The sequence below is a fragment of the Astyanax mexicanus genome, chromosome 12 (genome assembly GCF_023375975.1).
Source record: "Astyanax mexicanus isolate ESR-SI-001 chromosome 12, AstMex3_surface, whole genome shotgun sequence".
In the NCBI taxonomy this organism is placed as follows: Eukaryota; Metazoa; Chordata; class Actinopteri; order Characiformes; family Acestrorhamphidae; genus Astyanax; species Astyanax mexicanus.
The window spans coordinates 42,218,330-42,241,122 of record NC_064419.1 but is presented as its reverse complement, the minus strand read 5'-3'; the positions used below and the strand labels follow the sequence as shown (position 1 = coordinate 42,241,122).

General features: G+C 39.3%; 2 protein-coding genes across 5 annotated transcripts in view; one reads left to right on the top strand and one right to left on the bottom strand.

Moving 5' to 3' along the window:
- Positions 1-2,062: 2,062 nt before the first annotated feature.
- tmem81 (transmembrane protein 81) lies at positions 2,063-7,937 on the bottom strand. Of its 3 annotated transcripts, none has more exons than XM_049486175.1 (3): positions 7,336-7,937; positions 5,068-5,253; positions 2,063-2,963 (listed from the first exon to the last, which is right to left on the bottom strand). In XM_049486175.1, exon 3 carries the CDS (start codon positions 2,919-2,921, stop codon positions 2,127-2,129), a length of 795 nt encoding a protein of 264 aa, XP_049342132.1. In that variant the 5' UTR covers positions 2,922-2,963; positions 5,068-5,253; positions 7,336-7,937; the 3' UTR covers positions 2,063-2,126. The 3 variants fall into 3 exon arrangements, with proteins under 3 accessions (XP_049342132.1, XP_049342133.1, XP_022535074.1); XM_049486176.1 differs by having other exon boundaries at positions 7,372-7,937; XM_022679353.2 differs by having other exon boundaries at positions 7,589-7,937.
- An 18-nt stretch (positions 7,938-7,955) lies between these two features.
- The window catches only part of prex1 (phosphatidylinositol-3,4,5-trisphosphate-dependent Rac exchange factor 1), a 133,787-nt gene continuing 118,949 nt past the window's right edge, over positions 7,956-22,793 (top strand). For both annotated transcript variants that reach the window (XM_022679349.2, XM_022679348.2), the window contains exon 1: positions 7,956-8,422. In XM_022679349.2, the coding sequence (XP_022535070.2) occupies positions 8,285-8,422 (138 nt within the window). In that variant the 5' untranslated portion in view covers positions 7,956-8,284. The remainder of the gene's footprint in view (positions 8,423-22,793) is intronic.

Genomic DNA, 22,793 nt, shown 5'->3' with positions numbered 1-22,793 from the left:
TAATGGTCTGCAGGCCCATCCTCAAAGGGAGGCAGTAGTCTGTGTGAAAAAGGTAATTTAGGATTTGTAAAAATTCAGAGATCAGTTGTGTTCATATTCCAAACATTTTGCAAACAGAAGCACAAGTAAAAATGTATAGCGGAATTGGATCAAGACAAATGAAATATCATTAGACAGTGTAATTTTAGACAGTGATGTCTCTAGCATGTGATCTGTTTTGTTTCTATGTGTGTTTTGCTTTATAATTATAAACAGGTTGGGCCATGAGGTAGAAAAGTTTGAGGACCGCAAACATTGAAAATCATTTTTATTTTTCCTAGAATTTACATGATTAGAAACTAGATCACGTGAAAGACTCATTTGTTTTTTTTGTAATACTGTACCTGGAAACCAATTCTCTAATACACTGACCCTCCAAAAGCATGCAGCAACATGGAACAATACATACAATACAGACTACATAAAGTGCAATACAATAAACATGACAACTATGATTACATTAGACACAATAAACAGACACAGCATGCATTATTGAAAGTGTGCACTGAGGATAAGGTGCATATGTGTTTAACATTCTATGATACTGGTATACATGTCAGCTTATAACACACGTGAACACAGTGAAATGAAATTGAGCAGTTGTGTTCGCTGTGTGAAGGTAAGCAGCCTGAAGCTCAAGTTTGACATTATTTATTGATTTGTGAGTGTCTCAGATTCCTCATTCCTGGTTAGAAGGGCTCAGTGGAACTTAGGGAACATAGAAATGTGATGCCATGTTCATGTAATCTAATCTAATCCCCACTTCACTCCTAAATGTGGAATAATAGTTGAGTAATGGTTTCTCTCAACATTTATATAATTATATAATTATATAATAGGCATGAATATGGTCTGTAATCTTTGGTAAGTGTGACGCTAAGTAGCCAAAGCATTACAGTAACTGGTAATATAACTTCCAGCTACAACTAAATCCAGGACTGGAACCCAAATTGTCCAGCCGAACTGAAAGGTCCAGCTTTGAAGAACTATTTATAAATAGTTACATCTACTTATGACAATCAGTTATTACCAACTATTACCATAAACTATTCCATAATGTTTACAAATTGCAACGTTCACAAATGGATGGCATGATTACATAGTAGTGCTTTAGTATAGAGTGCTTAAACATAGAGCCTCACTCAGCAGCAGAGAAAGTGCTGAGTAAACAAACAGGGGAAGGAAGCCAGGGGAGGTGAGTTATGTGGTAAGAACCCACCCAGTACACAAATAGTAGTAGTGTACTGGGTGTATAGTAGTGCATCTCAAAAAAATTAATATAATTGAAAAGTTACTTTATTTCAGTAATTCAGTTCAAAATGTCAAACTCATATAGATGTATTACACACATAGTTATCTATTTTGAGCTTTTTTTACATTTATTTTATTGTTGATGCTTTTGGCAGTGTGTGCAGTGTGTCCTGCTGGAAAATGAAATACACAAAAAAATACTGCACTGACTTTGGACTTCATACAACACAGGGCTTATTTTCTGAGACACTGATTTTTAGGTTTTTATTGGCTGTAAGCCATAATTATCAACAATTAATGAAATAAACACTTAAAATAGATCACTCTTAATAGATCAAACTGTTTAAAAATTTCTCTGAGGTTATTCAAAATTACTAAAATAAAGTAACTTTTCAATGATATTCTATTTTTTTATATGCTCTAGTAGAAGGTGGAGCCAGGAGCTATGAAAATGTTTTATATCCTAGGTACATCCTAAATTAGTGGTTTTATTTAGTAATGTAAACATGGTGTTGCTACTGTTGAGCTTAGAAAGTAGAATATGTTTTATTTATGCTTTAGTGTGGATTAAATCTCCACTCTCTTACCCCTTCCTCCCTCCTCTGTTTATCTGTTAAAAATGTTGACTGTTTTAAGATTCTGTGTCTGAAAATTGTTTAAACTATTTAAATCAAGGGTTTAATCCTGATTAATCACAGAATATTGTTGTGAATAAAAAATTTTTATTGTGGGTTTGAAAATGTCTATAGAAAACAATACACTGTACAAACTGTATTGATCACATGCACTTTATTTGCCATATGCACAGAACAGATGCAGAGCAGGTAGTGAATTGGTCAGAGTTGGTTTTCTAAAGGTTTAGGTGAAGTTGTGCTGCTCTTTGACTTTTTTTTCCAGTAAGAAAAAGTCAGGAGTCCAAGGAAGGTGATCACAGCTATGCTGAAGGATATGGCCAAGCTGACTAGCACTGTTTTCAGGACAGTACTGGTGGGGTACAGTTTCCCAGTGACCAGAGTTACATTTGGCCACAGGCTGTGGGGTTTCTCCCACTGTCTCAATCCCTGAGTGAAGTCCAAGCTGAAGACGTGTGGAGATAAAACCTTCACTCCTTTATACATCCTCTTCACTCTGTGGTAGGAGGTGTCCTGCACGTCACAGCGGTACGTCCCAGCATCCTTCTCTTTTACAGGGTCCAGGACCACTTTGTCCAGTCCTGGGACGTCATATCTAACGAACAAGCTATCATCTGTAGTAATGATGCCTCGAGCGTAACGCCAAGTCACCACAAACGCGAATAAACCCATGGTCTCCATGACTTCCTCCAGACAGCCCAGCTCCAGGCGCTGTCCCACTGCAGCAGTTTGAGTCTGAAGACCACACTGCCAGCTGTCCAGGCACTGGACTTGGCGGACCTGGCAGCCTGTACCGCTGACCTTGTCTGCTTCCAGAGGGCAGAGCTCCTGGATGCGGAGGCCCAGGCCACACGTGGTGCTGCAGGGAGAGCTGCGGGTGATGACCCAGGTTTTCATGGAGTCTGGTGTCTCCAGATCTACACTGTTTAGAGTGTTACACTGGCAGCGGGAATGAAGTAATGTCCAGGACAGTGCCACCAACAGGAGCGTCATAGCCATCTTGAGTAGAGGATAGCAGAATTCACATAGTTCAAATGGTAACTGTTGGTAGGAAGAGAGGTACATTACATTAAAAAGAAAAATTCTTCTGCGAGTAATGATTATTTTCTAGAATTGTGTTCTTGCATTAAATAACACTATATCAACCATTCCTCCATTTTTAAAGAAATCAGTTTATTCGAATAATCAATTCATCCTTTCTTTTTTGACATTTTTTTACACAAAAAACGCTTTATATAGACTAATTTTTGGATCTATATATGGCTCTTAGAATAACAAATGTATTAAAAAATAGTAAAATAAATAATAGAAAAGATACTAGAAGAGAAAATAATTGTTAGTGAAGAATATTAATGAAGTATTAAAGAAAACAATAGATTTAGAAGGTGAGAAACAGTTTATATGTGGTTAATGATTAGAAAGAATCAGTTGATTAATTTAATGACTCCTCTTCACTAATCAACTAATGACACCTACTAATGTTACAGCTATAGCATAAAACATATCCACACTAGCATCAATGTAGCAAACTTTATTAACTACCTTACAATCCATTGCTGTACCCTAGCAACCATGAATCCAACAGCTAAACAGCTTGCAACACCTTAGCAGCCACCTAGCCACTACTTAGCAACCAATGCCTATACCAGCACTGCTGAGCTGCAATCAGTACTACACTCTACAGTAGTTTTAAGTATCTATTTTTTATTCTTATATATCATAGTCAACAATTACAACTAACTGCTGTATTCCTGGAAATGTCATTTAAAATAATCAGCCAGTAGCTAAATAAATAAATATACAGCATGGATGACTAAGTGGTCACATGGCAAAAACCGCAACTGTAAGAACACATTCATCCGTTCTCAACACTGATGCTAAATCTGTTCTGTGTATGTTGCGTGTTGCAGTGGAAAGTAATGGGGAGCCACATTTGCGGCTTTGTCAGTTGTTGAGTGTGAGGTAATTAAATATGCGGGCAGCCCTGAGGTGTCAAAAAGTAATTGCCCTCAAGTGAACTGAATCCAATTACAGTGGGATAGAGTGAGCTGCTGGAGTAATCTGCTAAACAAACAAGCATGTTTACACTTATTAGTCTGAAGGATTCTAAGAGCTCCACCAAACTACTTTAACAAAAATGTGGAAAAATGGTGGAATATTATGAATTGCCATCCTGTCAAAACCCCCTCACCATTAGTATGGTAAACTTAAAAAAAAAAAAAAAAAAACACTTTCTAAAGGCTAATATCAGTGTTCATGATTCACCCTGAGGCCTTCTGAACCCACGCTGCAGATCTGCAGGGTCATGAAGAACAGCAATGATCCAGAGCACCCAGACAAGTCCTCATTAGAATGCCTCAACAAGAAGTCATTTAAAATTTTAAAATGTCAAGTCTGAACTACACCCAGCTACTGTGGCAGGACCCGAAATTAGAAGATTATAGTCGAAATGTCATAGTATTAAAACAAGTCTGCACGGAGGAGCAGGTCAAAGTTTTCATCAATTATGTGAGGTGTGATTCACAGGGCTTGATTGCTGTTAAAAGTCACTATGCAAAAGGTCCAACAATAGGCCATTAATGTCACAAAACGACTAAGTATATAAAAAAGAGAAAATCTGAATATTTAGTTTAAAACATACGTGAAAAAACAAATTTCCAACAGGGAACTCTATGTTAGGGATTCACATAAATGAAAAAAATGGCTAGAACCAAACATTTTTTTGCAGATTTACATTAATTTTTGCAACGTTTTTTTATTGATTGCATACGTTAAAAACCATAACTGTACTTTTAATTTTATCTTTTTTTCCCAAAAGAATCATAAACTAAAACTATTTTTCTAGAACACTTAACATTTTTAAAATCCAAGCAGACATACCAACAAAGCACAATATGAATAAATTTGGCCATTGTTCTATATAAATTATTGTCCCCCTTATTTTTTCCAAAAATAAAAGTGCTTTTTGCAATTTTGCAATTTTTGAATAATTGTTGCATCCCAATTGTGACATTTGCAAAATCCATATATTTGAACTGAGGTATGAAATAAAAAGCATTATACTTATGTATGTAGTCTATATTGATTGTAGTAGTTTAACCTCTAACTTATAATAAATCTATAAATGAAAAGGTATCCCTCTTACCTTGTTGCTCGAATCTGCTTTTTATCTCTGTAATAAAATTCTCTAAGCAAATATATCCACATGACACTGTTCACATAACATTTTAAAGTAAACAGCAACAGCAGGTGAAGAGCTGATCTGAGCACTGCGGGTGATGCACCAGATTTGTCACTAGATGGAGTCTGTCTACAGATGATGTGCTTCCCCCTGAACACAAGACAAACAGACAAATATACTGGTTACTTAGCTTATTCAGAACCAAATATTAATCCTAATTTATATCAACCTATCAACCTACAATCAACCAGGCTTTTGTCCAGATTCTAAACAAAAAAAACTTAACTGAAACTTAGTTTAGTTTAGTTCATTAAAATAGTTCATTCTGAATAATCTCTCATACTCTGTCCTGTGACTTGGTGGAGTCTATGATTGGTTGGTTAGTGTGGTAACACTGTGTGCCTGCCTGTGTGTTAACTGATCTCTTTGTTTTACTGTCTATTCTCTGTGTAAACAGGATGTGGATGGGTTTTGACAGCGGCAGTTTCTCATCAGGTGATGCCAGCAGCTCTCAGCACAGGATGTGCCCAGATCACCACCAAGCCCTTCTTCAGTCCTCGTGTTTCTGCGTCCTCAGATTATTGTGCATCGCTAATCACACACTGAGACTCTATGAATATGGAAAATAAACTGGATACAGTATATTTCAGTGTATTATCCATTTGGCCTGGGGACGCACTCTAAAGTACATACATTATCGAACTGGCAGCAGAGCAGATTAGCACTGGAGTGTGCAGAGTAAGCACTTTTCTTTTTATCCCCAGGAGGCTCGTAAAATTAGCATCTACAGGAACATTTGGGCCTTCCTGTCTGGATCAGCTGCATTTAGAATTCTATAGCTAAAAATGTTGGCTTTTTATTCCTCATTGACTAGGTCTGATGTAAACTTGTGATTGGATAAGCATTACAAGGTGGATCTGAGATGTTTACCTACAGCTGTTGAAAACAGTATTTTTAGTAGCTGTAGTCTGAATGGAAATCCCTCTCAATAAATTTCATAGAATACATTATATTACCCATGCAATGTATATGTTAAGAAATGTATCATCACATGTACTTTTTGTAAGTCTGGCTGGGAACAGTTGTACCCTTGTTTTTGGTGTGTTTGCGTAACAGACTTTTGGAATGAAGTGTCATACTAATGACACGTGGTATTTTAGACTGCATAATTTTGCAATACTGTATATATTCTCAAAAAACACAGTATCAATTGTTACTAAAAAAATACATCCAAAGATTTGCTAACAGACTTTGGAGCATTTAGAACCAAAACTTCTGCTGGATCTTTTTTCAGATCACATTACTCTGGCAGGATAAGCAGCAGAATTTTCTTTTTATTTAGATTTTATGTAGATGATGGTAGGGGTGTGCCATATTGCACACAATAATATCACAAACATATCTGACACAATGAAAAACCTCCATATCATGATAATAGTAATATTCTAGAAAGAAGTCTATTTTTTAGTTTATATGCATGTACAAAATATGCTGCACTTTAGTTTTTTGATGTTACATTTTTTTCGTTTACTATTATTTTATACAAACTCAGAACCTTGTTAAGTTACTGTATATAAAATAGACAAAAGCTTATAGAAGCTGCTTGAGATTGACCAGTACTATGATTTGAATAGTAAAATATACAGCTCTGGAAAAAAAAAGATACTACTTAAAAAAAAAACAGTGTGTAAGGCTGGTGGAGGAAAAAAATGTGATTAAAAACCAGGGTAACACCACAAAATATTGATTACTGAACACTTAAAACTTTATAAATATGAACTTGTTTTCTTTGCATTATTTGAGATCTGAAAGCTCTGCATCTTTTTTTTTTGTTATTTCAGCCATTTCTCATTTTCTGCAAATAAATGCTCTAAATGACAATATTTTCATTTGGAATTTGGCAAATGAAAATATTTTAGCAAAATCAGAGAAACTGATTCAGGAAATGAAGTGTTCTCTTAATATTTTTTCCAGAGCTGTATGTGCTTTTAGATTCAGAATTTGGAAGTGTTAGAAACAAGCAAATGGCACCTATTCGGTGTAATGGCCCATAACGTTATATAGTCTTGTTTACTGTAGCGCAATTTATCGAATCGAAACCTCTGTATCGTGATACATTGTAGCTAGATACATTGTATCGACAGGCTATTGACAATAGTTCTCAGCCTCAGGAGAAGGGATAACGTTATCTGAGATTCTCTCACTCTCTCTCACACTCACACTCTCACTCACTCCTGCCTCAGTCAGTGGCTGGCTGATTTAACTTACTCTCTCTCACCACCAGCGTCGTCTCACGTCGTCTCACCCCTTCTCTCTCTCTCTCTCTCACAACTTCACAGCTGCGACTAGTTGCGGCTGAGCTGAGCAGAGCTGTGCTGCTGCTGTGCTGCTGCTGGTGGTGGTGGAAGCGCTAGTTAGCAGTTGTTAGCAGTAAGCTAACAGTTAGTTAGCTAGCGTTAACTAGCTAGTTAGCTAGAAAGTTTACCATGACTTAGCCCGGTTAGCTCTTCTCTGCTGAAGCTCAGTGAACCGCAGTAGGAGGAGGTAGAGGACCGGAGAAGAGGAGCAGAGGACGCGAGGCGAGCTTCTCCTCCAGAGAGGAGCAGAGGAGGGTCGGTCAGTCACTCTGAGAGCTGGACGGCGGGACGGACCCCCGGCACGCGCACAGAGAGAAGGAGAGGCACGCGGAGACCCACAGCTGCACGCGCCGTTATTTCTTTTTAGCACATTTTCACATTTTAAATAATAACCAGCTTGTAACGGTTTTAACGGACACTTCGGACTGAACTCACGCGCGTGCGGGGCTTTAACCGCGCTTTACCTGTGCTTTAACTAGTTTTTTAACTACTTTAGCTAACTTTGCTAAAGCTGACTGAAAGCTGGTGTTTTTTAATCTATCTACACACCTGAGCTACCTACCTAACTAACTAGATAACTGTCGTATCCTCCTCCTGTGTGTGTTGTGTTTGTGTGTGTGGTCGTGGCTGCCACACACACATGCCAGCCGACATGGACTGAAAACAAACCCAAACGCACACATACAGGCGTTTTTACGTGCTTTTGTTTGGTAGCTAGTTAGCGGTTATCTATCGTTTCTCTCTCTCTCTCTCTCTGTGGAATTGAGTGTGTTTTTGCCTCGCCGTGTGAGGAAAGAGGGGCTCCCGGCTTAAAGGTGGGAAACATGGAGGAGGACAGTCCCCAAGAAACCGCGGAGCAAACCAAAGACTCGGACCGCCAGCACCGCCTGAGACTCTGCGTGCTGAACGAGATTTTGAACACGGAGCGGGATTATGTGCGGACCCTGACTTTCCTGCAGTCGGTAAAGTTTATTTTTCATCTTTTTTGGTGGTGAAAGTGCTGCTGCTGCTGCTTTCCGCTGTCTGTTTAAGCGTGTGTAACCTATTTCTCTATCTGTTTTGCTGAATGTGTGAGAAGTCTGAGTAGGGCTAAGACTAATGTTTTTTTTGGTATTCGAGTACTCTGTCGATTATTTTTCTGATTAGTCGATTAGTCAACAACTAATTTCTCCCATCCTCTTTTGCTGTGTGTATGTGTGTTTAAAGAACTGAGTAGGGCTGCGACTAATGAATTGTTTTTGCTAGTCGACTAACTTACTCTATCGATTATTTTTCTGATTAGTCGATTAGTCAATGACTATGTTGTCCTGTGTGTGTGTGTGTGTGTGTAGAACTGAGTAGGGCTGCAACTAATGTTCTTTTTTGGTAGTCGACTACTCTGTTGATTAATTGTCTAATTAGTCGATTATTCAAGGCTATTTTTCCCATACCCTTTTGTTTTGTGTATGTTTGAATAACTGAGTAGAGCTGCAATTAATAATTTTTTTTCGTAGTCAGCTACTCATAGTCGATTTTGTTTCTGATTAGTCGATTAGTCAACAACTATTTTGTCCCATCCCCTTTTGCTGTGTGTATATGTGTGTTTGAGGAACTTAGTAGGGCTGCGACTAATGAATTGTTTTTGCTAGTCGACTAACTTACTCTATCGATTATTTTTCTGATTAGTCGATTAGTCAATGACTATTTTGTCCTGTGTGTGTGTGTGTGTAGAACTGAGTAGGGTTGCAACTAATGTTCTTTTTTGGTAGTCGACTACTCTGTTGATTAATTGTCTAATTAGTCGATTATTCAAGGCTGTTTTTCCCATACCCTTTTGTTTTGTGTATGTTTGAATAACTGAGTAGAGCTGCGATTAATAATTTTTTTTCGTAGTCAGCTACTCATAGTCGATTTTGTTTCTGATTAGTCGATTAGTCAACAACTATTTTGTCCCATCCCCTTTTGCTGTGTGTATATGTGTGTTTGAGGAACTTAGTAGGGCTGCGATTAATTATTTTTTTGGTAGTTGACTACTGTAAATTTTATTATTGTTGTTCAGTTTCCTGTTTGTTTGTTTGTGGGCCAGATAATTTAGCTATTCCACGCTGGCAGCTTTTCTTTCAGCTCAGCTCATTAACAGTAGAACACAGGAATCTGGCTAATGCCTGCCTTATGTAGTTTATTGATGCTTTACTGAATGACTTGATGGTAATTTGACTAGGTTAAGTAGCTAGTAAGGTTTTTAAAACTCTTTGTCAATGAGTTCATTAACAGTCATTTGGTTTCAAAAGTTTTAGGGTGGGTTATATGGTAGCTAAGCAACAATGAAGTTTTGTGACCTTTAGAGACACTTGTATATTTGTCTCTGAACCTTTGATGGTCAGATATGTCAGAAGTTCCCACAGTCTGGGTCTTGGAAACTCCTCATTTTGTACATTTTTTGTGGTTTCCAAGTTACTGACACATCTGATTCAACTCCTTAACCAAGTACAAGATTTTTATATGGTTGGACACCAAAGCCCTGGAATAACACTGCCCTCCACACACCTGATCCAGGATCCACTTTCCCTGAATCATCTTTGTAGTGCTAAGGTAATCTTTACTGGTAGAGACAGTGTACAGTGGGGCTGCTGAATATATTATTTCAGTGTAATTTATTTCAATATTGTGATGCCATAATGTACAGTGTTCTGCTGTACACATATAGCTGTAGGGTTATATGGAATTATAGTCATAGGTCCTTATGAAATTGTTATTGCTCATTGATATTTTTAGTTGTGTCCAAAATCCCTTTTAAGCCACAGTTCCCTTGAAGTTCTATTAGTGGACCTCACATTGCGGAAATCCCTACAGCTAATTGAGCTTGGACCATGGATGGAAATACTGAGAAACCTTCAGAGCATAGGGGGTCGCAGTAATAGAACTGTGACTAGGTCTGGGACCTTTTGGCTTATGCAGGTAATCACGCCCTGCTGCCTCTCCTCTGTCTCATATCTCTTTGCTCCAGTCACAAAAGCTTGTCTTAGTATCACTGGTGGTCAATCAGATAATAAATCTTGGCTTTAAATCCCAGTGTCTGTTATCCGTCCTAGAGGATAAGATGATACAATCTTCTTCTCCATGAAGGAGCTATCCAGCGCTTAAGCGTCTTTATTCTGAGTTCTGATCAGGAGTGGTGTTCATTTAGTAAAAAGCACACTTATCTTTGTAACTGCAGTTTGATGTCACTAAACAGCAGTAATAGCAACTCTTATCTCAATTCTACTGCAGTAAAGAAAGGGTAAGCAGTTGCAGGAATCTTTACTCTGAAACCTGGCATGTATGTTCTTGCTCTGATTTGCATCACATCGCTTCTCTCGAGCTGAGATCAGAAGAATAATAAAACTGGTTATAGTTTGCATTTATATAGATGGCCTTAAGACGAAAATCTGTTGAATTATAGGGTATGATTGTGCTATACTGTACATTCCACTGTGCATGCCCGGCAGCATGGCACATCAGCGCAGAGGTCTGGTCCTGGTGCAAAGCCCATTGATCTGTGCGGACAGATTTAACAGCATCAGAGGAGGATTTGAAGTTTTGAGAGGATTTATATACATGCCAGTGAGATGTTGGTACCCTCACAGTCCTAAAAAATAAATAAATCAGTCTTGGCCCAGTCCTCCTTAATCACATTGCGCTGTTTAGCGCAGGGGCTGTAAGAGCTTTGTGATGGTGCTGAGCAGCTCATGGCATCTTCTTGGCTTGGTTAAATGAGTTTGTTTTCACACATTTGCTGGATGCGTTTTGTATGGAATAGTGATGCTTCTGTATAGGGCGTGAGGGAGTTTGAGAATGCCCTTGTTCCCTTTTTTTTTTTTTGACCTGTTGGGAGTAGTAGAATCAGCTGGAGAGACATCCTTTGTTGTCGCTGTCTTGAGTTCATAAGTCTATCATCCATCAAAAGGCCCTGAATGCCAATAGTGATTGTTCCCACCAGGCCTTTTCTTTTTTAGAGTGCCTCTGGATTTAATGTTCAGCATTGAGTTCAGACCTTGGAGGAAGGAGTTTGTTTCTACAGGTCATTCAGTTTTTAAACAGTTAACTGAATCAAAATTTAGGAGTATTTCTAGAGAGGAGCAATATGATGATGATACTGTTTTATTGTCATAACATTTTAAAGCACTAGTTCCTAAGACGCAGTAATATTCGTTGGGTGGGGACAAAATATTTTGATGTAATAGTATTATTATTGTACTGGCACAACATCCCTGCAGTGTCTAATATATGAATTCTAAAAAAAGAATTGTCTGTTAGCTTTGTTGGATGTAATTGCTCTCTACATTTAAACAAAATTTTGTAAGTGAACGAAAAGAACAAAGCAGTATACTCAAAAACACAGAATTTCACACAGCAGTTTATTTACATTTACATGCATTAAAATCTTCCACATGCTCTGTCCCCAAAATCCCCAAATGCTCAAAACTTACAGATTGTCATTTTAACAACTTCCTGTTACTTAAAGAAGAGCATAATTAGACTCGCAATATTTTTTAAAATCAGAAATCATTGTGCTTACATTCTTGTTTCCATTGTAGAAGGGTGTCTGGATTTCCTTGTCCAAAGGCCTTTGCCATTAGTGTGTGAAAGTGAACAAACTCCAGTGAAACCACTCTTAGCAGACAAGTGTGACAGCTTCTTCTCATCAAGATGCCCTCAGCCTGTGATTACATACGTTAAGTGAGACGCCTGTTCACACATCGGATGAAAACGATCTTAGCCGTCGTTGCTAGCAGTGCTTTGCCCCCCCTCAGACGTGTCAAGTCCAGCTGTGTGATTGTGTCTCAGAGCAGGTAATGAAAGAGACTGTCCCTCAACCCCAAGCAAACAATAACAGAGGCCTCTGGGACTTGATCTGCTCAAAGCCCCATACGCACACGTATCCTGAACCTGATTGGCCTGCGTTTCTCAGGGAAGCCATTAAAACACCTCCTACAGCTGTTTGACTATTATTATGCTACAGATAAATGTCCAGATGCTTTTTAATTCATACAGAATTTAAATTTAAACGCTCAGCATTCACATTGTGTATGCTCAGTTGCTGCATTGTTGATTCCTCAAGGACACTTTAAGCTGTCCACACAGTGAAAATGTCACATTATCATATAGTGAAAGAAAGGGGCAATAATTACACAAAGAATTGACATAACAGCCAGTGGGTGATTGAATGCACAGTTCTAGGACCAACACTCTCAGACTGAGATGATTTTCCGACTGGCAAAGACATGATATTTAAAATGTTATTATATCTTTATGCTGTTTAAAAAGTGCTAGCTGCCATTTATGTTGTGTGCACACTTGAGGAATTGGCAAACATAAATGGGCCAAAAGGGATTGAGTGAATTTTTTTTTTTCCTTTTCTTGTAAAGTTTGCTTATTTGCAGAGATGAGGTTAGCTCAGATCCGATCAACAGCAGTCTCTTCGAGGAAAGTAATGTGATCTTGCCTCACTGGACCTTGTGAACCACATCAAACAGTCACTTCTGCCTCTGAAGGGGCTTCAAAACATCAGTTAAGGGCTTTGGAACTTTCTTTTGACTTTTATGATGGTAAAGTTCACATCTACTGCTTCTTGTTGTGGGCCGAATGGGAGAAATATAGACGTTTTACATTTCTCTTTACTTCATTATTAACATTTTCTAGGACCCAAAGCTTCAGTTTGCTTGTATTAGGTTAGGTTCACACTACCAGGCTCAAGAGATTTGAGGAGAAAAAAAAACCCCAAAAAAATAGTTTGCTTTAATGTGACCCATCTGATTTTTTCAGTGCTGTGTTAATATATCAAATTTGATCATTTGAAATCAGACTACATTAAATATGTGTCCGATTCTTGTGCATGCAAAATGTGAGCCACCATATAAGATTTTGTACACCGTTTTTCTTGTAGGCACCAGTTAGTGATGGAAGCAATACACGATTTTTTCAAATCTAGATTACTCAAACTTATGAATGTGAACCGTCAAGACACAAATCAGATCTGAAATCAGAATGGTGAATGAGACCTGTAATGAAAAAACAGCTTTAAATACCGGGTAAAAGTTGCACCGATCCCTCATTCTCCCTCTCCACAGTCACGTCAGCTTAATTGGATTTGTCATGTTTATGTTCTGTGGTAGAGCAAGCAAGCCGAGAGCCAGGCATATGTACCTAATTCAACAGGTCAGTTGCTCTCCGCTTACCCCCCCTCTGCTTTATTGTGCACCAGTTGCTGAGAAAGTTGCTCCCCCCCACCTCCACCCAATCCAGCTGGTGTTGAGTCCTCAGCCCCAGCTGGGCTCTTCAAGAGGAGCGGATGCCCAAACAGGATGGCAGTGCTTTGCTCTGAAGAAGACGGAGGAAGTCAACCTGCTGCTTCCTGCTCTTCCCCTCTGATTCTGGGGGTCGAGTCCTTGCAGGGAAGGAAGCACTAGTTTAAGGTTTCAGGTTTATAAACAGCCAGCCCAGTCACCCCCATATACTGGCGCTGTGCTTTTACAACTCCAGCCACCTCCAAAGTGCTGGCTTTTCCATGACCCAGCCAGGAGCACCCCTGCACGATGTGTATGATGTTTAGCTAATAGGCTAAAGCTACTTCTTATAAATGAAGTAATCAGACTCTAATCATCTGCCTGTTTGGAGTACTTATTTATTTAGTTTCAAATAGTTTTGTTTCCATAGTTTCTGATGGAGTTCAGAGGCTTTAGCTTTTTTAAACTGGAGATTTTCTGTTCTATTTCTTAATGGAATAAAAGGCAAGGAAGTGTTTACTCTTTCCCTCCTTTATTCCAAATGTAGTTGAGATGTGGTTTGTTACAAAGCTTATTTGGCTGACAAGCACTGAAAGCTTTATAAAGGCTATATCCCACCAGGCAGCTTGGCTTGGACAAACTTTTTAATAGATAATACTATGTCATCCATTGTCAGAAACAATATAAACAAATCTGATTGAAATTGCCTGATGCAGTTTAAGGCAAGTGTGTCACGGTTAAGTCCAGTGAGTCATTCTATTGGTTGCACTCTGCAATAATTACTTGTTAGCCAGTCAGCTAATGTTAGTGTAGTTAAGGCATGGTGAACTATAATATTAATACTGGTTTTGGACATTGCTCATGTCACATTTTATTGTCAGGTTTGAACTGAGTAAAATACTGTTTAATACTTTTTTATTGTTACCAGTGTGTGCTGACTGTCTTGCAGCAACTCAGGGGTTAAACTGAGCTGTTGTAGCTTTGGATTGTTTCTGTGGTAAACCGAGCCAACAGAGCAATCAGAGCAATCAGAGCTAAGTTCAGTTACCCTAATTTGATGGATTGAATTACATTAATTACACGTACTGGACAAATCTGGTGCTTAAGCCAGATACTGGTTTGGCTTAATTTCTATAGAATAGATGGGAATAAGATGTATACGTTTGCCCATGTTTTTCTAGTCATTGGCTTGAACAAACTATGACGCATTTTTGTCTAATTTCTTAGATAGCACTATGTCTTTCATTGTCAGAAACCACATAAAGAATCTTTTAAAAATTGCCTGAATTGCTGACACTTGTTTTAGACAAGTGTCAGATGCTTTTAGCATGCAGATTGGACAGTACTCATTCATAGCGTGCTGAAAAAGTATCACATATACTTTAACTGACAGCTCTTCATTACAATTAAGAGTTCAGCATTTAATTTGTAGTGCCATCAATTTATTGATCGCTCATTGGCATTAACCCCAATGGTGCTCCCAAAATGCAGTTTAGATCAGGTTTCCATTGATAACTCCTCGTGGCCTGGGCCTGATTTGGCACAGAGGCTGAAGAAGCCTGTTATCTAACCATTCATTCCTCTGCCTGTCCAGAATTACAGTGAAAATCAGCTGACCTCGGGCCCTCTTGGACCTCACCCAGTTTTTTTTCCTGTTCTTTTTTTCTTTAGTGCAGGCCTTTTGTGAAGCTTTCAGCATGGGGCCAGAGCCAGTGTGGCTGTGCACGATTGTACCAATTAGGTAGAAGTTTTAACAGAAGCTTTTACCACCTACTTTCATTACCGCTACTGACCCCCCACACACACTTTAGCCTTGCCGATTATGGCCAGGCCTGTCAGAAAATGTCAGCTTTCTAAAGTGTCTTGAAGTCATGTGTTTCTCTAAGCCACTTCTGAAAGGTACAACTTGGCACCAAAAAAATGTTAGGAATCTGTGCGGTCGATGTGTCTTAGCTCATGCTATGCTTACACTTCTGTGTGGTCATGTTTTAACATCCTATCAAACTGCAAGCAAATCTGACAACCCGGCATTTGCATGAGTTGCTCTGCCATTTCACGCTTTCTGAATTTGAGGATTATTACCAGGTAAATTGGGTAGGTTTCTCTCTCTGGGCACTGGGTTGGTATTTGATTGATTGGCAGCGCAGAAAAACTGGCTTTTTGTTTTTTACTCCCCCAAACCAGGCTAGTACGTGACCATGAACATTCCCATTGGAGCTTAATTGGACGGCTCAAGCTTCGTCCAGCAGTAGGGTCATGTTTATTTACAAGTGAATGGATACCTTGAGTATGTTCTCTTTGTCAGCATGTGGAGATCAGTAGAGCTTTTTGAAGCTTGTGAAACAACCTTTCACAGTTCTGCAAACATTTTGATAAGAGAGGCCTTCAGCGCTTGAATGTTCTCAGCTAACCTGTCCATTTGAATTGAGTTGCCTGCTTGTGAAGAAGCCCACTATGGCTGTTTAGGTCACTGTGACGTTACTGACACAGCAGGGGGCTGATAAAGATGCCTGTCATATCACGCAGCACTCTTAGGGGGGCTGGTAAGTGTTAATTAAGTATTATATTTATTCTGATATCCAAGAGAGGTCAAAGAGGGGTGTGGGACTTAGAAGTAGAATGTTAGTGGTGGAGCACAAATAGTCATTGTAAGATATTAATTAAAGCCTTATATTTTACACACCAGATATTTTTTAGAAATTTTTATGTAGATCTGCGTGGTATTATGATGTGTTATGGGTTGGGTCATAATATATATTTGGGCTTATAACTCTATTACAGATAGCAAGACCACAGTACTGTAGACCTAAAGGATCTGTGAACACACACATACAAGTCTCATATAAATCACTAAAGGTAAAAACACACCATTTATTACCAATTATTACTGCCTAAAGGATATATCCATTTCAACAGTTTAGAGAGTCCACTTTAACTTCTGAGCTGTCAAACAAATACTGTGTAAATTATATTGATATAGTGATGTTACATGCATATCATCCATCTCTGCGTGTAACCTTAAAATAACCAAAATGAACCAGTTTCAGTGTTTTCATTTAGGCTGTGTCTGAAACTGAAATAGCCAACTGAAGTCATGTTTTGCTGTCCTTGCTGTCTCAGAAATGCAGTCTTAGTAATGCAGGTCTCTGTAACCAAATCACAAGGCAACAGGCAGTATTTCTTACATTTCAGACACAACCTTAGTACCATCCACATCCGAAAGGAAGAAGTATGTTGTGATATAATTTTTTTGCCATATCATGCAACTAGGGTTGCAGCGGTAACCGGTTTCACGGTATACCATGGTATCAAAATGCACGGTTATCATACCGTGTGTGTTTGCTTATTACCGGTAAAACGCAAGCCAGCGGAGAAACTCACCCGCGCATGCGCAACTCTGCTCCGCTTCAGCTACTCAGCACACAGCGGTGAGAACAGCAGAAAGTGCATCAGAATAAACAAATCTCCATCCGCCTAAAAAAAGGCTAAACTAAAATCAGCAGTGTGGGACTATTTCAGAGACCCGCCGAACGCACCCGAGGATGGTTATCCGATTTGTAATCAATGTGGCCGTAAAGTCACAGCTAAAGATGGACATACCTCAAACCTGTTCTCCCATCTCCAAGAACACCACCCCGCTGTGCAGCGCAAAGTAGGTGTTTAGTTTATAATTTTAATCTGAACATAAATAAAATCCCTTTGTAGTCGTGCACAACCCATGCGGTAAGCGCTCGCAAAAGCGCTTAGTTATCCGAAATTTGGGCACGCAGGTACAGGCGTGAAGTGCGTGCTACGACGGATTCACGTGTCCGTGTAAAGGTCCTGGCCGGACTGGATGTGAAAGACGCCATTCATTTACATGCGTTCATTTTCACATTCTGACGTGCCTGTTTTTCATATGTTAAAACCAGACTCGCTGTGAAAGCCTTAAAATAGAAATCTCTATTGTCAGGATCATGTCAGAAATAAATCCCCTCTTTATGCAGTATCTGGTTATATACCAACTTGGCAGTAAAACGGACGTTTACAACAGTTATTTTAAATAATATTTAAAATAATTTAAACTTAAATAATTGTACTGAATATTTTAAATACAGATATTTACTTCTTAGAGGACATGTAATGTGTGTAATGTGTGTGTATGTGTGTGTGTATGTGTGTATATATTTATATATATATATTTTTATATACACCCTTAATGCCCTTAAGAGTAGTGGAAAAACCCGGTTTCCTTCACCTGATGGTGTACAGCTTATTTTTCTTTAAGGAGACATTATCTATATAATTGTTCCAGGTTTCTACAATAAATAGTTAATTGAACAAAAAACCTTTGTTGTAATTTCTTTAAGGGTCAGTTTAATAATATATGTAACAAACTGTGATACCGTGATAACCGTGATACCGCGGTATTTTCTGAGACGGTTATCATGCCGTGAAAATCTCATACCGTTGCAACCCTACATGCAACTCGAGGTCTCTACCAATCTAAAGAATACTTTAAGTAGGCTGATCATCATGTCCACATCCAAAAGGCTCTTGTCATGTTTGTCATGGTTCTATATAATATCTGAATATTCCAATACACTGAAAATGGAAACGTTACTATAACCTGTGTATACTCGAGATGTACCATTGTATCCCATTTGATCAGATTTAAAATTGTCACACCCCCAGCTAAAAGATACATCCGCTGGGTGCTAATGTAAACCTCATCACATCCACTGGCCGTCGCTAATTGAATCAGCTCTGCATGGCTGGCTGCCATTACACTCAGACACACTCTGGGCAGTGACACCTATCTGGTCCCTCCTCACCTTTCGCAAACAAGCCGACGTTCCGGTGCCATGTGTTGTGCATTATAAATGTTATCGGCTGGCTGGGAGGTTCGCAGGGCGCAGTAGAACAGGGACAGTATTTTCCGAAGGAAGTCCCCAAGATGTTCAATAAACCATGCACTGTAGTCCATAGGGATTATTTCTTCCTCGGTTATGAAATTAATATTTGCACGACCCCTCGCTTCTCAGGTCTTCACAAACATAATGCTGTTTTCTTTTATTAGCTGCTTAGTTGTTCAGGTGGGAAAGGAATTGAATCGGATAGCAGTTCATCCTGTCCGTTTCTGTGTTTATGTGTGTAAGGAGACACAGCATTTACTTGTAGAACTCTAGTGTTTTCTCACACACTCTAGACTCTTACTTTGGTCAACACTGGCCTTTTACAATTGGACAATGGCCACTGATAGACTGGCATGTTTTACAAAGAAGGAGACAGCAGTAAATCGGGAATCCACACGCTGGTGGACTGACCCATTGGCCTCTTTCACTCAAAGGAATTCCTGAAGTGTCCTAAGGGAATTGCCCCCATGGTCAATGAGACCAGAGCCTGACCATGGAAGCTCTGAGTGCTGAGATTGTGGTAGCTTTGGCAGATGCTGGCAGACGGACGGGATTTTCCTGTTCCTGGCTGCAGCGTGGAAGCCGCCGTCATTGGTGGGGTAAAATATGAACTGACCCGTCCAGCCTCGTTGCGGTCAGGGCTGACGAATGAGCCGTTTGCCTGGCTGAATGGAGCATGACGTTTGACCACACATTACAGGTCTAACATATGGTTGTAGATGGTACCAGGTCATGGAGGTATGAGCTGTGGTTGTGTGAATGAAATCAGTTTTGAAAAGTCATGGTATTTAAATGGTTTTACCATAATAAACTCATCCTTCCAGCCATTCAGAGGAAAGTCAAAGCAGAAAAGAACAGCTTGTGTCCTTGCATGTTTGTGGTAACATATAACGCAATTATTTTTTTTGTTTTTTGTAACTACAGTGTAGAACTGGTGATGTAAGGCGGTCATTGTGATGCCGTCATATGTTTTTTCCGTTCAGCTCTTGCTGTGGGTAGAGATAGTCCTCCAGTTCAGCCACAAAAGAGCTTCTTTCAGGCATGAAGCTGAAGGGTATATTTGAACCACTGCCATGGTCTTATTTAATTTACTACAGTTCTAGTTGAGACATATGTGTTTCTAAGTAGTGAGGAGTTCTTCACCCTTTAGTGCAGACTGGGTGTAGTCGTCTCCTCCAGTGCGATAATGCTAACTGATAAGTTAATACTACTGTTTTGTTGTCATCCAGTCTGATGGATCTGTGTACAGTTAAACACAGTCAGAGAGTCAGGGAGGGGTTCATTGATTAAATAGATCGGTATCTAATATGCCTCACCTTAAAGGACCCGTCAGAGCTGATGGCTTGCCCAGTTAGTGCACACTCAGGCTAATTACTGTATTGAATAATGAAAATCAGTTGCTGCCAAGAGGGACTGGGTAACAAGTAGAGGAAATTAGATAATGTTTACAATAACACTCATACGGCACACTTGTTTCTTACGGTCTCACAGTCATGTATTCTCCACCCACATGCAGACTCTAAGCCAAAAGAGTGTAAGCAAGCAGTAATTTCTTCCTGCAGTAATTTCCGCCTTCACACTGGCATTTTTTGTTAATAATTATAAAACACCTATTAGGAATGTCATACACTGTTGCTTCAGACTGTTTTAAAGTTAGTTTATTTGCTGATGTCTAGAGAGCTTCTTACTGTCTGAGTGAGTGTAATACTTATTGTTCTCCAAACATGTTGAGCTGTCTGTAGACAGTGCGTAGCCATGGTTCTTTACCTGACTTAGAGGAAGCTTGTGCCAGATGTCGTTTTTGGACAAAGTTTGGTTTGGAAAACCTTGGGCTAACACTTGGGTAGAGGCATGTGATGTGTTTTTGTTTGTGTGCACCAAGGTTTGTTTGTTTTTGTTGCTATGTGAGGAGTGTTTATAACTTTTAAACCACACAGAACTAACTGAGTTGGTTATTAGTTTGAACAAAACTAGGCACACTACAAACAAAAATACTTATTTTTGGTGCTGTATGGAACCCTTTTTTGTGTCATGGTTCATTTGATCATTCAGGCACTTCTTTTAAGCTGTACATTTGGTAGATCTGCCACCTTCTCTCAGACCATGTTTCTAATGCATACCCAGTTAGTTTGGTAACTGTGATGCTTTAAGAAAAAATATGCAATTCATGTAAGTTCCACTACAGCTAGCTACAACTATTCTATGTATTGACAAGACTGTCAATCACTTTATTCCTAAGTCTACTCTCATCTTTAAACGGCTACACTGGAGATGGATAAACAGACAATTGTCAATTTATTTTTTCTGCTTTAAACTGTCTTGTCGTTTAAACATAAGGTGATAAGTGGAGCTATATATATATATATATATAATATATATATATATATATATATATATATATATATATATATATCATACTGCAGCCAGTCAGAGAGCAGAGGCGCAAGATCTGTGGTCACCTGTGAGTGGTTTGATTAATCATGTGGTCCTTAATCACAATCACACGGTCACATCAATTATCATGCACATAATATTTGTATGCATGTCTCCTTCACTAAAATATGATATTGCTTCCCTATTTGGCAGCTGTTGCCTGTAGAGGATCTGGTAACTTCATGTTTATTTAAGTAGCCAGCACTGATTTTGGACCATTGAATGAAGCAGTCCCTAAAGTGTTGGAGCTCAAGGCCTAGCTGGTTAGAATTACCTGGTCAGTCTGGTATCCTCCCCCAGTACTACTACCTGCTGTGCGCTGACCCCCTGGCTCTTCATGGCACTTTTCCACAAGCCCACTCTCACTTCATGGAGAGGGGTCCAAACGCCTTCCAGATGGCCACTCCAATCTGCTCCGAGATCTTATCTGTGGAGCCACATGTCAGTGCTAGGCCTTTGCACCGACTGAATCAAATCGTGCTTCTCCATTCAGCCGTGGCTGCTGCTTTAAGGCCTGCTTGTTTGCGTTAATTGTGCTGGTGTTTACAGCTCTTAATGATGCAGTGTTGTTCAGGGAGCCTCAGTTGTCCGCGTTTATTGGTCTGTGCTGTGCACACGGCGATGTGCAGTAGACTGCTGGGCAGTAAATACTTGTTAGTTTGAATGCTCCTTCGAGACCTAGCTGTCAGCGATGACAACTGCTTAACTTGATTAACGTTTTTGACGTCTCTCAGAATGTAATTCAGTTTTCTTCACTCTTTTATTCATGTTAGGCAATGGTATGCATGCAATGTGTCCAGATGTTTGCAGACATCCCTTCTAATGGATGCATCTGGTCCCTGTAAATAAGTATTGTCAATAGCATTGGGGCTCTGCTGTGTGGAATGGTGGTGCTCAGTCCAGTACTTTTGGGATGAGTTAGAGATAAAGAGAGGTGGTGATAATCCAACATCCTGTCCTCACTTCTTTCCTGTGCCTGAAAACAATTAGATCCTAACAGCAATGTTCAAAAGTGTAGTGTAAATCCCTCTCTGGAAACAATGAATGTGCAGGTGTCCCAGTTCTTTTGTCAATACATTGTACCTGCATTGCACATTATCAGATGGTACTTTTTGTTCTGTTCCACAAGGTTTTTTTAATGTCCTTTCTGAAAGCATTATAAATGATTCAAGGGCTGAATAACAGAATAGTATACAGTGAGAGTGTTGCTACATTATCTGGTTGCCATGTGTCTTTTAAACATTTTTAAAAAGGTTCATATATGATTAACACAACCAAAGTTAATACAACATAAAATATCTCCATACGCATGGTTAAAGTCATGGAACAGGTGTTTCAAGAGTCGCTGGTCTGTTCTCACTGACAATTCTAGCCAGACATTGCCGGTCACGATTATTAGCACTGACTGCACTGTCCACTGTGAGTTGTAATCTATGCCTATGACATATTCACAGTGCACTTGTGACGCTGTGGATACAGGAATGTTAAATGCCTTCAAAACAGAATGTCCCATCTATCTAGCCTTATTCCAACTCTATACTCAATAATTCACATCACCTTGCCATGGGCATGCTGGCCAGGGTTTATCATCACTCACTAGATAACGTCTCACAACCTGTATGGGCATTCCCAAGCCTTGTATTCGGGTAACACTTCATAATCGAATTATGTATCTACTTGAGTGCTTGTTCGTGGGCTTGTATGAGGCCTTCATATCCAAAACAGTTATTGTTATAGCGATTCAGTTATCAGATGATGTA

Bases quoted from the DNA above. Each gene is read 5' to 3' on its own strand.
- tmem81 (XM_049486175.1), bottom strand. From the start codon at position 2,921: ATGGCTATGACGCTCCTGTTGGTGGCACTGTCCTGGACATTACTTCAT.